At 38.9% G+C, this 15,570-nt stretch overlaps 1 protein-coding gene across 11 annotated transcripts in view; it reads right to left on the minus strand.

Annotated features, from left to right (window-relative positions):
* The window catches only part of itpr1b (inositol 1,4,5-trisphosphate receptor, type 1b), an 87,165-nt gene that overhangs the window by 49,074 nt on the left and 22,521 nt on the right, over positions 1-15,570 (minus strand). For 7 of the 11 annotated variants that reach the window (XM_044348854.1, XM_044348852.1, XM_044348848.1 and 4 more), the window contains 26 exons: positions 14,387-14,486; positions 14,140-14,300; positions 13,758-13,899; positions 13,505-13,663; positions 13,243-13,415; positions 12,641-12,760; positions 12,362-12,553; positions 11,829-12,080; positions 11,591-11,732; positions 11,348-11,501; positions 10,598-10,791; positions 10,378-10,510; positions 10,206-10,260; positions 9,931-10,096; positions 9,588-9,755; positions 9,350-9,421; positions 9,133-9,270; positions 8,898-9,023; positions 8,521-8,721; positions 8,024-8,275; positions 6,526-6,651; positions 6,204-6,332; positions 4,945-5,065; positions 4,622-4,806; positions 2,681-2,829; positions 1,547-1,658 (listed from right to left, as the gene is read on the minus strand). In XM_044348854.1, the coding sequence (XP_044204789.1) occupies positions 1,547-1,658; positions 2,681-2,829; positions 4,622-4,806; positions 4,945-5,065; positions 6,204-6,332; positions 6,526-6,651; positions 8,024-8,275; positions 8,521-8,721; positions 8,898-9,023; positions 9,133-9,270; positions 9,350-9,421; positions 9,588-9,755; positions 9,931-10,096; positions 10,206-10,260; positions 10,378-10,510; positions 10,598-10,791; positions 11,348-11,501; positions 11,591-11,732; positions 11,829-12,080; positions 12,362-12,553; positions 12,641-12,760; positions 13,243-13,415; positions 13,505-13,663; positions 13,758-13,899; positions 14,140-14,300; positions 14,387-14,486 (3,922 nt within the window). Of the gene's footprint in view, positions 1-1,546; positions 1,659-2,680; positions 2,830-4,621; positions 4,807-4,944; positions 5,066-5,439; positions 5,467-5,980; positions 5,999-6,203; positions 6,333-6,525; positions 6,652-8,023; positions 8,276-8,520; positions 8,722-8,897; positions 9,024-9,132; positions 9,271-9,349; positions 9,422-9,587; positions 9,756-9,930; positions 10,097-10,205; positions 10,261-10,377; positions 10,511-10,597; positions 10,792-11,347; positions 11,502-11,590; positions 11,733-11,828; positions 12,081-12,361; positions 12,554-12,640; positions 12,761-13,242; positions 13,416-13,504; positions 13,664-13,757; positions 13,900-14,139; positions 14,301-14,386; positions 14,487-15,570 lie in introns of all 11 variants that reach the window. The other 4 variants (XM_044348849.1, XM_044348846.1, XM_044348844.1 and 1 more) reach the window with 2 other exon arrangements.

Here is a 15,570-nt window from a genome sequence, read left to right on the forward strand (position 1 = left end):
GGATAAAACAACATCTTGAGGTGCCACGTCATTTTAAGTTGGTCACGAGTCTAAGCATTAGGCCTGATTGTGCTTTGTTTGCTTGTTATCCACACACACACTCATCTGTACAGCAGCCCTGGTCAACCTGCAGGAGCCACTAGTGCAATGACAATGACAGGATCCCTGACTGGCTTCCCACCTGTCAACACTGAAAATTGTGTTTGATATCCTGCCTGGTCGAAGTGGAAGCACCACTACTGGAAAACTGAACATGGGTCTCTACGGAGGTGATTAAGTGTTTTATTCCCCAACGACACCCAGTCTAATCGTACATGTTGCAATACGTGCAAATAGGGCTTTGGATTCTACTATGGCTTAAAGTAAATCTACAGCTACTGCTTTCTTTAAATCCACAAAATATGTGATCACTTTGCTCTGCCTTTGCTTAAATATGCTGATGCAGTATTGGGCTGCCTTTACCTTGTCTTCATCTAAGTGTACAGATATTATTTGGAAGTAGGCAAATATATACATTCAATATGTCCTTAAATGTGAGTATATCCTTTTTATTTTCTTTATAGCCTTATATAAAAAGGTGTGTGTTTTTACATCACTTCTGTGGTTTGTGTGCCACGGAGCAACTATTCTATAAAAGTTACTCTATGGAGTTTTTTCAACAAACAGTTTTGTTTACATTCAGTGTTTCTCACAAAAATGCATTGAGTGCATCCTTGAGGCCTAGCAAAAGTGCCAGATGCATTTCCCTCCTCATAAAATGTTAGATTTTTAAATAGTTTGAAGCAATGTTTATATCCATGTTTACAATAGCAGTCTTCTTTTTCCCTAACTTTTGTTGGCACGTTGTTACCTTTCTTGGTGAGTTACTGCTGTCATGGAAATTTTTCATCGTTGATCAAGAGAAGGGAAAGGGTTTGCTGAACAACATAAATTCTCTCCAAAAATACAAGTTAATTGTAATTTTGTTTTGTTTTTCACTAAAAAGCTGAATTTTAATTGTTGTGAAGCAAAAGTGCTTTTGTTGATTTAGCCTTATACAGAAAAACAAGCTGACAGAGTTGAGGCAATCAATTAGACATTAGTACAAGAGGTCAGTAGCAGTCAATGCCTGAGTTGAGTTGGAGCATGCATGTTGTTAACAGTGTTAATAATGTTGATATACATTACTCAGATCATTTGAACTTAGTTTGATAAGGTATTTTGGGAAGAAAGCAATGAGGGAATCTATTTCTTATTAAGGATGTGCCTGTGTGCGCCAAATATAAAAGTAGACATGACAAACTGTCCTGGCTGCAGTAACTGACACCATCATTGACATACGTGTGGACCGTTTCCTTTGAGCGTGCTATACAGGCTTCAAAGGCTACCGGGGACAGCTCAGCCTCTTATATCATTTTGCCATGTTTTAACCTTATGTCGTCTAGTAACTTCGATGCAGTGGGACAGGACAACTGTATTCTGAGATGTCAGAAAGTGTCTTTTCACATGTGTGGGTGACACGACCACAAGATGATTATGAAGAAACAGGAACAGAGAAAGTTCATACCTTCTCTCCATAGCCCCGGTCTTTTGTCATCATTTCCCTCAGTGTCTGCAATACTTTGATGCACAGACGCTCCTCATTCTCCTCCAGCAACTGCTTTGTGTGTTTGATCAATCTGATCAGGAGGAGAGAAGAAGCGTGAGTACATACAACTGGATTGATGAAATCAGCAGCCATCAAACTACATTACTCCACCACTCAGCAAAATGACACACACTAAATGATCATGGCTGATTTTAATCGTGAAGTGATTGCCCTCTAGACTAAAACAATAGATCTGGAGGACAGACAGCATAGTCTTGTTTGGCATGTCTTGAACATTCATGGAAATGACAAAAAACTAAGTAATGGATTATTTAGCCATGAATTTTACATAATGTGCCATTTACCATACTGTACTCAATTAGGTCCTAACAATAAAACAAATTGAAATTTTTTGTTTGAATCAAGATATATTTCAATATCCCTCAATTCAGGATCTGGAAAACACCTAAACACCAGCACAGGTGTATTTGAACTCTCAGAAACCTACACAGAGAGAGTGAAGATTGACACACTTTTCTGTAACCTGCTGTACCCCACAATGACGGCCGTAAGTAGCAGGATAATCCCTGCAACAACAACGGCTCCCTGTGTCCCGCCAAGTTCTCTGTAATCCAATCTCAGCTCTTATCGGGCATAATGTAACACCAATTGCGTGTGTGTGTGTGTTTGTGTTTGTGCATATATGTGTACTTGTGTGCATGTGTACATATCATGTGGGGGGATGGTCAAAGTTGTGATTATTTCTTGTCTTGTTGAAATAACTCATTCTATTGGATAAAAGCATATCAGTGTCAACTATTAAAATGGAGGTCCCTGATTGTATTCATGTTTGAGTATATTTACTACATTCCATGCATACTTTTCATTACTACCAGTCATCTTCCAAATCCATCTTACTAGATTTTTGGATATGTTTGTCATACCTCCTGGGTTGACATTTGTCTTCTTTATTTTTGTTACAGCTGTTACTCAAAACTTAAAAAATCTAGCATATAAAAAAGTATGCTAGTATACTATAAGCATAATCCAAATAGTCTATATAATAATGAATAAATACTGTAGATGTTTTTTTAAGCCTCGGTTTAGACTTACTTTGATATGAATCCTCCACTTTCACATTTCTTGCGGGCTTCTGTGTTCTCAGGGAAGAGCAGCTCTGGACGATGCAGGACATCCACAAGCACCGAGAGCTCAGCTTGAACCAGCGGCCGAAGACGGTCCTCCAGTGCTGACACTATGTCCTACACAGCATAGAGATGTAAAACCAGAGGTTAGAAATGATGCCAAACTGTGGTTTTATTGTAAAAGACTTGAGCATGTTTGTGATGAGTTCATGGACAGTAATCTGCCCATTTTTCTTCTGTAACACACAAGACATATGTTATCAAATATTTTCATATGTTAAAGAGGTATTATTCTTACAGTTTAAATCAGGTATATATATTATAATAACTAGTATTTCTGAGAATGTATTTTATCATTAAGAGATTCAGGTTAGTTGACTCATATTGCTTAATATCTATTGTTCCTGCATCCACATTACTTATTCCATCCAAAAAAAAAAAACCCAACTGTGGCAAACTTACAAATATTTACGTGATTGCTTCATGAGCTAATTTAAAACACACGGAAGGTCACATGTCCAGTTCATTACGTACTGAAACAAACCATGTATGATGTATAATGTATCATTTATGTGGCACCACCCCGTCTCACTTCTCTATGCACTTCTGTGACGTCTGGTGACTATCAGTGCAAAAATATGCAAATAAGTAAAGCTGAATCATGAAGATTGCTGGTCTGGTGGTATGTATAGTACAATGTGGGCTGTTTGGTGGGTGGTAGAACAAAGGGGCCATTAGGCGTGACAGTGAACAGTGAAACAGATGAAACATACACTCTGAGAAATTCTTTTCCTGAAATAAATGCAACAAAACACGCAGGCAGGATACCAGTTTGGGAAGCACATTACTCTTAGATTACTGGGAATGGGATGGTGAGTGATCCAAAAAAAACCTGGGAAAACCTATAACAATACTATGACTGGGTGGGTCTGTTAATAGGATTTTTCTTTCATTAAAATCATTCTTTCATACAAACCGTTGGGTTTCCTGTGTTAAATGAAGATAACACCTGAACTAAAACAGATGGGTCACAGACATTTCAGAGTTCCAATGAATACTGAGTCATGTCTTACAAGAAATTGGGCGGAACAGTTTGGCTTATTACTAAAAACAGGATGCAGTTAGGAGCCACTTCAGCAGTATTTTGCTTGCCACATAGTTACCGTTATGTTACTTTATGTCATCTTTAATACATCCTTTTCCAAACATTAACAACATTGTTAAGGCCTATGGATCAGTCTAAGGTGGTCCCACAAACAACTTTTATCACTGCTGCAGTATTTGTAGCACTACTTATTAACAAATATAGATACTCTAGTTGTAGTTTTTGTAGAAGTATGCAGGAGTATTTCACCTCTTACTTCCTTGCCATTAAAAGCCCCGGGAGGACGTGATAATGTACTGCTTTCCTTTCTCTGTCTGAGAGGAGAAATATGTGGCTACTTGATAAGAGCTCAGCCTATCGGGTAGGGAAACTTTGGGAAATATCATTGCCTTTTAATAGCCTAAAATAGCTTAATGTTTTCAGAACATAGCATAATTAGAACAAATGGTAAATAGTGTCTGATTAAGGACATTCATAAAAAGCCCGCCAGCAGCATATATAATATCCGTAAGTACTATATTTTGAAATTTACACTTGTATCAATAGGTTGTTGTTGTTTTTTTGTTTTTTTTTTAAATGGCATGTATTTTTTTCCATGGTTCAAAAATGTCACAGTTACTGTATGTAATATGTACAACAACATAAATAACAAATAAGATCCTTCACCATTAACTCAGCTTGACTTTCTTCCATTAGCACAATAAGAATTATAGCAGTAAATAAATGTAAATCAATAAAAATACAGACTGAATGATGAAACTTTAACACTTTATATTGATCATTTAAATTGAAATTGCTACCGACCTGTAGCCTCTCAATGATGTTTCTGTAGTCTTTGGAGGTAGTCAGGCCGGAGTCCCGTCTGGTAGTGTTCTTGGCAGATAGTCTCCAGTTAAGGATGCTCTTCTGCACAACATTATTGGACTTGACAAACAAGTTGTTGACCTGACTGTCCAGGTCCACTGGGATGGCGATGGCTCTGCTCTTAGCTAGGTAGATGTAAGAATATAGATATTTAGATATTAGATAGATATTTCTGTTTGATGCTTTCAACACGTGCTGAAATGTCTTTTCTAATATTATAACAAAAAAAAGATTAAACAGAGGTTGGTGGTGTGTGTTCTTACCCACGTCTGAGAGTACTTTAATACAAGCCTCTACTGAGGCCTTCTGAACAGGGTTAAGCCAGTTACAGTGGTATACCCTGAACACTCCCTGCAGCAGTTGTACAAACACTGGCTGACGAGTCTGTAAGACAGAGAAAAACGTATAATATGGAAAATGCATAATGACTGAGGGTAAAAAAAGAAAGGAAAACAGAATGGTACAGGATAGGTGGAGGTAAGAAACTGTGGATAAGAATTTAACAACAAAGTGACTATTGTGTTCCCTCACTAGGTTGTACTTATAACCCAATTTGTGCTAGACATGTCAATGTAAGGATACTAATGCAGCTATGGTGGAAGGGTCTACAGCTTTGGGTCAAGAGGGCCAGCTGTTTACAATCATATGCGCTCCCAACACACCGTACTATACCAATGTTTAACTGATCAACTGATTTCTACCACCACTTTGAAAGAGCAATCTATCAGCTGGCCACAGCCCTAGGGTACAATAAATACCTCAGTTATTTTTCCAAGAATGGCAGCCTGTTGCAAGAAAAAGAGGGTTGTGATGTCATCATGTATGGGTAAACCTCATCAATAAGAATTCTCAGAATTTGGTTACATTAAAGAAAATTGGCGACTTCTACTGGAATCAGATTAAAACAAAAAAAACTCCACAAAACAGAAAACAGGGTGTAAAGTGGGCAACTGTATGTAACATCACACCACAAAGTTACTGTACAAGGTATTTAGCATGTCTATGGAGGGTAGTGGTCATGATTTATTAGGAAAGTCGTGAGCAACAGGACACCACTATGCCAAGGTCTTAAAAACGGAGTGACCACATTGCGTCAGTGCATCATCTGCACTATATCCCAGTAAAACCTTGTGCAACACTCCCACAGATCTGGATACAGACAGAATCTGTGTGCTGACTAAGCTATGAAAATTTGAAAACCCACACAGTGAAGATACTTCTTAACAGTCAGGATGTGCTGATAAGGAACACACCCAAAGGCTGGGTAACAAAATGTGGGGGAGAATCACCAGTACTTACATACATATGGCGAGCCATCTATGCAGAGGAAAGAATGTTGTATTTTATAGCATATGTATATATACAGTATATATGTATATACATTTGAGGAGGGTTCCTCTGTTTCAAAGAACTAAACCAATCAAACAGGACTTCTAGACTTTAAATGCCAGACTGCAAACTATACAGCATTAGACTGCTTACACGATACATTACAAATGCTGTACTATAAAGTCCAGATTACCTGCAGGCTAGTGCTCTGGTCAGAGAAAGGAGAGCTGAAGAAACATGTGACAATGCTCATGACTGTCTCAGTTACATAACGCTCCAGCATGGTATCCGCATGTTTCCTGTCACTGGTGTTGTTGCACACCTAGGCAAGGACAGAAAAGATATTAGCATGACGCACAGCCACTGGATCACACTTCTTGCACATGGGCGATAGTTACCATATGTTCACTGCATGTTGTGTTGAAATAATCGCTCAAACCCATGGCATGATATAAAGCAGAGCAGCATTCTCCATCCATTGATCACACTGAGATGTAAAATACATTCTGGCTTACCCTACAAATGTCCACAAGGAAGTTCTCAAACAGCTTCCACATATGGTTGGACGTATAAATCTCCTTCATCTCCACCTCTGTGTCGACATAGCAGTGGTTCAGGAAGTTGATATAGGCAATCTTCACCTACAGGACACAAAAAAACCTAATAAGGCACATTTGTCAGAAGAGGATGGTGATCCTTGAGCAGAAACTAGATCACAAACACCTTCTGTAAACATGCCTGTTGGTATGTGGAAACATGTCTTTTCTAAGAATGTTAATAATAGGGTCAGCAGAACTTATTAAACTCTAAGATACATATCAAGTATTTGCTTTTCTTCATTTAATGTTATGTGGTACACCAGCCTAGTTTGAGGTGGGATCCCCATCTGTCTTAAGAACAGTCTGAATTTCTAGACATGACATGCCATTAACCATGCACTGGAAATGTCTCTTAGAGGTTTTGGTCCATGTTGACTCAATGACACCATGCGGTTCATGTGGACTTTTGGCCTTACATTCATGCTGCTAGCCTTGTTGCACCTGGAGAGCGCACAGGACATTTGGGTAAACTGAAACTTCATTTGGTTATGAAACTGACAATAGTCGTAAACTATGGACATGATGACAGAAACCCCATGGCAACAGGAATTTATTATTTGTATTCTGTAGATAATTATATGGTATATAAAGTATATATATTTAATTAACAAACATTTTTATTCGAAGCACATCCAGATTCATAATAGTCATCTTCTTGGGTTTTTAGTTGACAGATGAGGAACCTGAAATTGTCTGTATGTAAATCAACCACAACAAGGTTTAAGGGGGAACTCCACAGATTTTACGCAGCAAAGTCTGTTTACAGGTCTCGGGGAGTATCGCTGCATATGTGAAAAAAAAAAAGTCTGTAAAGTCTTTGTGATAAATTGCCTCAAGTGATGTCAGTGAACTGTGTGCAGTCAAGTTGCATTGTGGGCAATGTAGGCACCAGATTTTGACAAGAAATCATAGAACAAAAAAGACTGTGTCTGGTTCTTCTATATCTATGTTGATAGTTGTTTTAAACAGTTCATTGTGAGTCTGACAATATTATAGGAGTGCAATGCTAACTTGCATGCAAAAAGGAATCTCTGACCACAACACTTGTGAAAAAACTTTTTAATTTCCTCCAAACTGTTGTGCTGAACTGTTGCCTATTTGTGGCTTCTTGTGACCTTGTAACTATAAATATTTATCTGAGGGGTGTATCTTATCATTTAGCTTCTGCAAAGCCTGCTTTACTGGTACTGGCCTTTCTTTAGAGATGCAAGCAACATACAAATGGAAATATCACACTAAGAAGGATTTTTGTATGCGTCAACTAACAATGTATAATGTAATGATAACGCATAACAAAAGCTGATCAGCCTAATTAACCTTATTTCAATTCCTTATCAGTATGTTTCAGTACATACCTCTGAATATTAAAACACATTTCACGTCAATCTAATTGAATGAAACTCATTACTCATACCTCAGGGATACAGTCTTCATGGGTGACGACACGCACAATATCATCCAGGGGCAACAGGGAGTTACACTTGATCTCAGTGTAGACGTTCTTGCCCTCAGTGCAGACAGCCAGCAATTCCACCAGGTGAATGTGGTACATTAGAGGGCTGTTTTCATCCATACGGTCCCGCTCTGAACGCATCATTTGGACTAGTGTTTGGAAGGACGCACGGTCGTTGTAGAAGACCAGGACGTCCTCACCAGAGTTTACAAGCTGAGTGGGGGAGTCACAGTAAAGACTACAGTGTTATCACCAAAGCATCTTTATTGTCTAAATTTATTGTTTATTGTCACTATAATAAAACCTCATATTACCATTAGTATCACCACTCTTTACATTGATCATACAAACACATCTGTCTTTCTCCTTTAATTAAAATCACTATCTCCTCTGTAGCAGATATTACCAGCATTACTAATTTTGTTTTGTCTGGTATAAAAAAAAATCAGTGGACCGACCTCAGCCATGACAATGTCCTGACACTTCTTGATGAACTTGTTCTCGGCCTTCACAATGGTCTGCAGAAACTTGAGATACTGGACATGTCGACCATGAGTCTCAGTACAGTGGACGAAGTGCTGAACCACACGCTCGTTGATCTCACTGCACAGCTGGAAGTTATTCATGAAGATGTGCTGCAGGGTGACTGCCTCTAGAATCTGAGGGAGCGGAAAACATAAGAAGAGGACCAGCATATCAGTGGGAGCAACAGAAAAACCCTTTTCTGAAGACAATGAATTTCAGATTTGTTTTTCCATTGCATTTTGGAAATTGAACTCTATCAACCATAGGAATCAATCCTTAAGAGTAACCCTGACATGTGTGTGCTACTCACCCCTGGGTTAAGAAACAAGTTGATATGCTTGTGGAGAAGAGCCTGATTCTGTTGGTTGCCTGCACAGAAATTCTGCAGGAACTCGTGAGCCAGTTTCATGATCTCCTGCATTCGGACATCTTCGCCCTATTACAGATAACACAGAGTCAGACTTCTTTTTTATTCAGATTACATTAATGGGAAAGTGCCAATGTGTAAAATGAAAGTAATACAATATTCAATGCCAGCATTGCACCTTCTCATAGGGGATCTGTAGGAGCTCCAGCACCACACTGTGAGCTCCCATGTTTCTCAACAGCCTCTGCTGCTGTTTCTTACTCTTCTTCCCTGAGGCTCCCTCCTGGACACACAGCTTACTGAGACGCAGCAGAATCTGGACAAGCACAGGAGTTTAATTACACGCAACATATCACAAGCATTATAGTACAAGATAGAAATACAAACAAACATACCTCTTTTACAACCCTGTAGTTGTAACTACTGGTGCTTTCTGTCTTCTTTTTGTCTGAACCACCTGAATCTCCCTGAAAACAATGAAGAACAATGTAAAAATGTAGTCCTTTATGTTTTGTAGCATTATCGGGATACATTGTATGTTGCAGTAAAATAGCCTCTTTATGAGATTATCATAGGTTTACCAAATGTATCTAAGTTTTCTTTTTTTCATTGAGTATTGATGACCTACTATACCTTCTTTTTGTTATCAGACTCTGAAGGTCCATCTCCATCCATCCCATCTTCTCCCTGCCTCTTGTAAACCCACAGTTCAGACTTTTCCACAATAGATCGTAGCTGATCAAGGTCAGACTTGATCTGCTTGTAGTTATCAACATCCTGACTGGTCACCAGCAGCTGGACCTAAATTCAGGTGAAGAGTGGAGATTAGCATTAAACTTAATGTCAGAATGTTTTTAATTTCTCTATTCCCACTTCTAGTTTTGCACTTGTGAATTTATGTCAACCTATGAAAGCTAGGTCAGATGTGTGCATAGTCAGATATTAAAATGAAAAGTTAAAGTGTGGTAGGGCTTACTTGTTTGAAGGCCATGAGGACTTCCTGTCTCTGGCTGAAGTGTCTAAAGAGCAGGTGAAGTGCTCCAGACACGAGAGGGGGGTAGTCATGCATGGTCAGGTGTAGCAGGACCCTTAGGAAGGTACGACCACCGTGGTCATCCAGGTCTAGTGGAGTGTTCTCCTCACTGAAAGTACAGTCAAACAGAAATTACATACATATAGTCTTTACTTAACTGCAGTTTTCTTCAAGCCATTGTTAAAACGCTTTGGAGATATGAAATAGCTGTGAATTACCTTCCTCCAAAGATCCCCTCTGCTTGTTCCTCGATATTCTCAAAGTCAAGATTTCCTGGATTAAGTTGAAATTCAAAGATTAAAAACTTCAAAGAAGTCAATTTTGACATTTATGTGTGACAAAATTATAACAAATACTAAATTTTACATTGTTATTAAAGTGGCATCATACCTGGCATCGGACTTGTGACATTATTGCTCTGATTGGCGGCGTTATCTCCTTGTGGGTTGTTCTCATCAAACTCACGTTTGAAAATACAGAGCAGGCAGGAGATCCTGTAGTCTAGCCGTACATTCAAAATGAACTGAAGGAAAAGAAAAAAAAGTTACAATACAGACAACAGGGCTAAGTGTTTGGGCTTGAGGAGGAATCAGTCTCCTGATGTCTTCACCTGTAGAATCTCGATGATCTTGAGTTTCGTATCCATGACCATGATGTCTTCTCTCTCTGGTTCAGTCTGGGTTTTAACCACATCTCCCTCTGGCTGATGGGTTGGTGTGGTGGGCAACAAGCCACCTCCCCGCAGCACTACCTGGGTCATCAGCTCCCCGACTCCATGAATGGATTTCATCACATTGCTGCCAGCTACAGTACACACAGAAAAAGATCAATAATATTCAAGTTCACAGAAATGTTAAATACTTGATATTTGCAGTGTGAAATACAGTATTTTGACAGCAACTTTGTGTGGAGAGACCCTATTTGTGCTTAAGATATGAGAGTTGAATTAGTTAAGTAAATAAGAGATTAAGACAGTTTTTTTAATACAGTTTCACCATTAAACATGAAAACATATTTGCAGAGATAAAGACTTTGTAATATAGCTTATTTTTCATTTTAATATATTTAAAACATGTTTCACTTGCCTACAAACATTTACAAGACATAATTAATTTTAATATTACTGGTATCTCATTATCCATGTGTTTATTGACACTTTTCATACACATCTATTTAGTTGTGTTTCCTGCAAGATACAGTAACTAACAATAAGGAAAAAAGGTAAATGTGGTAAAACTATTACAGTTCAAGAGAACTTTCCTGCTAAAATTATTAACACAATCTTGAAGCTTTATGAAGTTATATAATAATTTAAGATTTTGGGCATGAGTGAGTTAAGCCTTAGGAGCTGGATGATTACCTTTGCTTTCCTCTCCTTTCTCTATCTTGTTGATGGGGTATATGGTGCTGACATGGACACAGTCTAAAATGTTCAGTAATATCTTTGTCAGTCGAAGCAGGTCACTAAAGTTGTAAAAACCGAAGTATATGAGGTTCCTTGCCAGGTTCACTACCTGTAGAAAGAATTCAAAACCATGATTTAGATTTTATTTAAAACAATGTGACATCAAATCTGTTCACATGATTCCCAAAGAGGCAATACCTCAAAAGTAAGCTTGTTTTTCTCCTTGTCAGAGAAGGGAATGTTTTGTGACACCACTTCTCTCAGGTAGTTCTCCACAAAATCCATGGTGAGGCAGAATCGCTCTTTGATCTCATCTCTGGTGGTCCCATCATTGTCATAGCTGAAGAGATTAGAAGAGAATCACATCTTAGAGATTTACCAAGATCTCTGGAGTGGAAATACAACTGAATTAAGCATATTCATGAGAAGAACTCACTCATCGATAGCGATTTGAGAAGGAATCTCAGACCAAAGACGGGCATATTTGACAGGCGTGACCTGCTCCTGGGGGTCACGGTCCACATGCATGTGCAGCATGAGGCGGCAGAAAGAGGCCCGCAAGTCAAAGGGCAGGTCCTCATCAGACATAGAGCGCAGGATCAAATCCACATCAAGCTGACCAGAGATCTTGTTGATGGCCAAATACTGACGGTCCAGACACATCCGGGCAAAGAGGTTCAGCTGGCATCTATGGAGAGAAATTATGCACGTTTAGAATTATAAGAATCAAGTCTTTCTCATCAAAATTGAGTTATCCCCATATTGCTGATCCTTGAATATTACTTGTGCTGCTGTGGTGGTGTTATTGTTTTTTTATGTTTTGCTGCAACTTTTTTTTTTTTTTTTTTAGAAGATAACAGTTTGGTCAGATGCCATGCCAAACAGTTCATGTTACTTTTCTACATTACTTTGACAAAAAATATCCGGTCAAATCAATGTTGAAACCATTATAACAACAAGACATCTGACCTGTAGTAGCTGACCACTTCCTGGTCCTCCTTCTGGCCCTCCTTTGCATCCTGGGCCAACTCTCGGACGCTCTTACTTCGGATCTCCTTACAGTTGTCTTTCCAGAACAGCCACACCTCCTCCTCGTCCTCAGCCTCCACTGGATTCTCTCCATTTGTTGTTATCTCAATCTCAAACCTCGACAGGACCAATCTGGTGAAGCACAGCCCAAAAATTATTTCTAAATGCTCATCTCAGTTTAGCAAAAACTCTGCAAATTAAGAAAAATGAGGGACTAACTTAGTTTCAATGAGAATGTCAGCATTGGTAGGATCCAGCACTGCGTTGCAGATGAGCTCCTGTGTCACAGGGATGGACTTGTTCATGGACACACAGAGATCTGACAGGTAGTCCAGAAACCTGCATACAGATCACAATACATGATTCTTTTTCATACGCACTGGGGGAATAAGGGTTAAGGGTAAAGAGATATGCATGATTATTGTATACATTAGATTATATAACAGTCCCATGTCAGGAAGTACAGGAAGATGAAATAATAATGTCTTGTTTTGCTCTCTCAGTACTCTAACAGTTCAAACTGTGAGGGCCTCCTTTATTCAAACCTCTGGATCAGCCTGATTCAAACATCATTAACCACACTTGACGGGACTTGAACACAACAGAAGCGCACACTAACTGTCAGCAAATTACCTGCAGTGCCAAGATCATGCACAAGCAGTACCACTCATACTCCTCTGCACACATTTGAATACATTTACATAGATTTACATTCCTTGGAAGCTGTTATACAAACAAATCTGACCCAAACTGGCCACAGTCCCCCCTTCTATGCCAGTTCATGATACTAGCCAAGGCCTGTCCCTTCCTGTGAGCCTCACCTTGGCTCCCGGTTCTTCCTCACTAGAGTGACAAATGTGTCTATCTCAGCAGCAGTGATATGTTTCTCCAGCAGCTTCCGGTTGTTGTGGAGTAGAGCTGTTATTGTGTCCTCTGCCAGCACATCATATCCTATTTGTTTCTGCATGAAGCGGAATTGTTTGGCTATGTATTCCTACAAAGAGAAGGAACGACAGGACTATTACTACAAAGAAAAGGCCATATAATATCAGGGGTCAGAGTGGAACTGTTGTGTGCACCCACCTGGTTCTTCCTGTAATCTTGCTGAGAGTGGCGTAACACTCTGTAGCAAAGCCTGCAAATATGTCTAAAAGGAGCATGGCGCTGGTCTCCTAGCTCCTCCAGTCGCAGCATAGGACCATCACCACTGTCTGTGAAAGGTGCTTGGAGGAGTTTGAAAATCTGAAAAGGCAATGGACAATTTTAATGTCATATAGTGTAGAAAACCAGAGAATTCAAACCAGTGCATAAACATTTTCTAAAGTTTAAGACCAACCTGCTTCAGGATATTCTGCTCTCTCATGAGTTTCTGTCTTTCTCTGTTGGGCTTGTTAACCATGATCTCCAAAACATCCTGCCCACTATTGGGGATGTCCACCACAAAGAAAACTAGATCTTCCAGAAGCTTGGTCACAAACCTGGGGAGTGTACATATGTAAGTGTACAAGTCAAACACATACAGTATAATATAACTTTAATGTTGGAAACTGCACTAAAAACAGAATTTCTGTGAGAATTTAAGCACTTCTGTTAAATAAGGTTTTCCTTCCACTCATTAAATGTTAAATAAAGAAATGTACAAAGTAAAATAAAAAAAACAATATATACATACATGTAATATAATAATTTAGTATATTGTAGGTTTCCAAACTGCTTACCTCCTTTCATTTTGGGTAATGGTACCCTTTTCCAGTTTGCCAGCAATGGACGCCAACACCTTACTCGCATCATTGGCAAAGTCCAAATCACGCACTTCAGCTGGCGGCACTGGGACAATGGCAAAAGCTTCCTTGTCTTCTTTTACTGCTGATGTTCCAATCTGGAAAAACAAAATAGTTTGAAAATACAGTATCTGTTCAGACAACCTCACCTGTGCTATACATGGCCGATCCATTAACTACTCACTCGTAACATAACAGGTTTCTCCTCCTCTTTGTCGATGGGGTTGTTGGTGCTGTGAACCCACGTGTTGGTGCACAAGTGTCTTAGCCTCACATAGGAGCTCCTAGAAGCAAAAAAAAAATCAGTTAAGATTAAGGAACTATGGAATGAGACTTGGAAATGGTGATTAAGTGCTATTAAAATCTGAACAGTGACATTTCAAGGATGAGCCTGGCAGTATTCTCTACAGTATTCTCTCTATTTTTTTATCAAAAGTTACTCTAACAGAAGTAAACAGGGATTTTTTAGGACTATTTTCAGCCTATTTTTGGCCATTTTCATGGTAATGAAGAAACATGCCACCCAGAACAGATGGAACAGATCAATAAGCTATATCAGTTGTTTGGCAACAAAGGCAATACTCGTTATACATTCATTATTGGTTTCGGTCCCTTTATGGGGTTTATCACATGTTTGAACCTTACAACAATATAGATGGCCATCAACATCCATCAGTCCATTCAAAGCGTCCATAAACAAGTGAAACTGTTTTGGACTTGTTTTAACCTCTAACTACTGGAATTGACATGAACATGATCTATGAGTCTACATAGTCCATTAGTGAGACACTTATTTCTTAGTAATGCCTAAACATGTCTCATCAGAGCATTTTTAGCACCATTTTGCACACCTACTGTATGTTTGTAGGGAACTGGTCAGAAGACAAATTTAAGGAGGCTAAACTGGCTGATTAAGAAGGCTTTCCTCTATTGCAGTCTTGGAACTAATTGGACTTAATTCCTACTGCTCTTAATACACCGCTGAGGATTACTGAGTACATTCATGCTCTTCTTTCCTATTGGGACACACAGAGCTTTGTTCTCTAGATCCACCCTCAGGCCAAAATCTAAACTTATTACACTACATATCTATAAATCTAATGGACTGATTGCCAAGGCATTTCATGAGCACATTCATGTTCCATTGAGAATAAAACCTTTTGATTTGAATGAGCCTATGGCTTTTTTTTTAGCACTTAAGTAATTTGCATAAACTTGAATTTGAAATACTAAGAGAAGAAACTTGAATTATTACTAGAAGTACTAGAAGTAGTAGTCAGTGGCATGTGTTTTGATGAGAGTGATGATGTTGTTTTTGACAGCCTTTTATTTTAAAATGCAGCAAGCCTCAACATTTGTCCACAAATC

The sequence above is a fragment of the Thunnus albacares genome, chromosome 4 (genome assembly GCF_914725855.1).
Source record: "Thunnus albacares chromosome 4, fThuAlb1.1, whole genome shotgun sequence".
NCBI lineage: Eukaryota > Metazoa > Chordata > Actinopteri > Scombriformes > Scombridae > Thunnus > Thunnus albacares.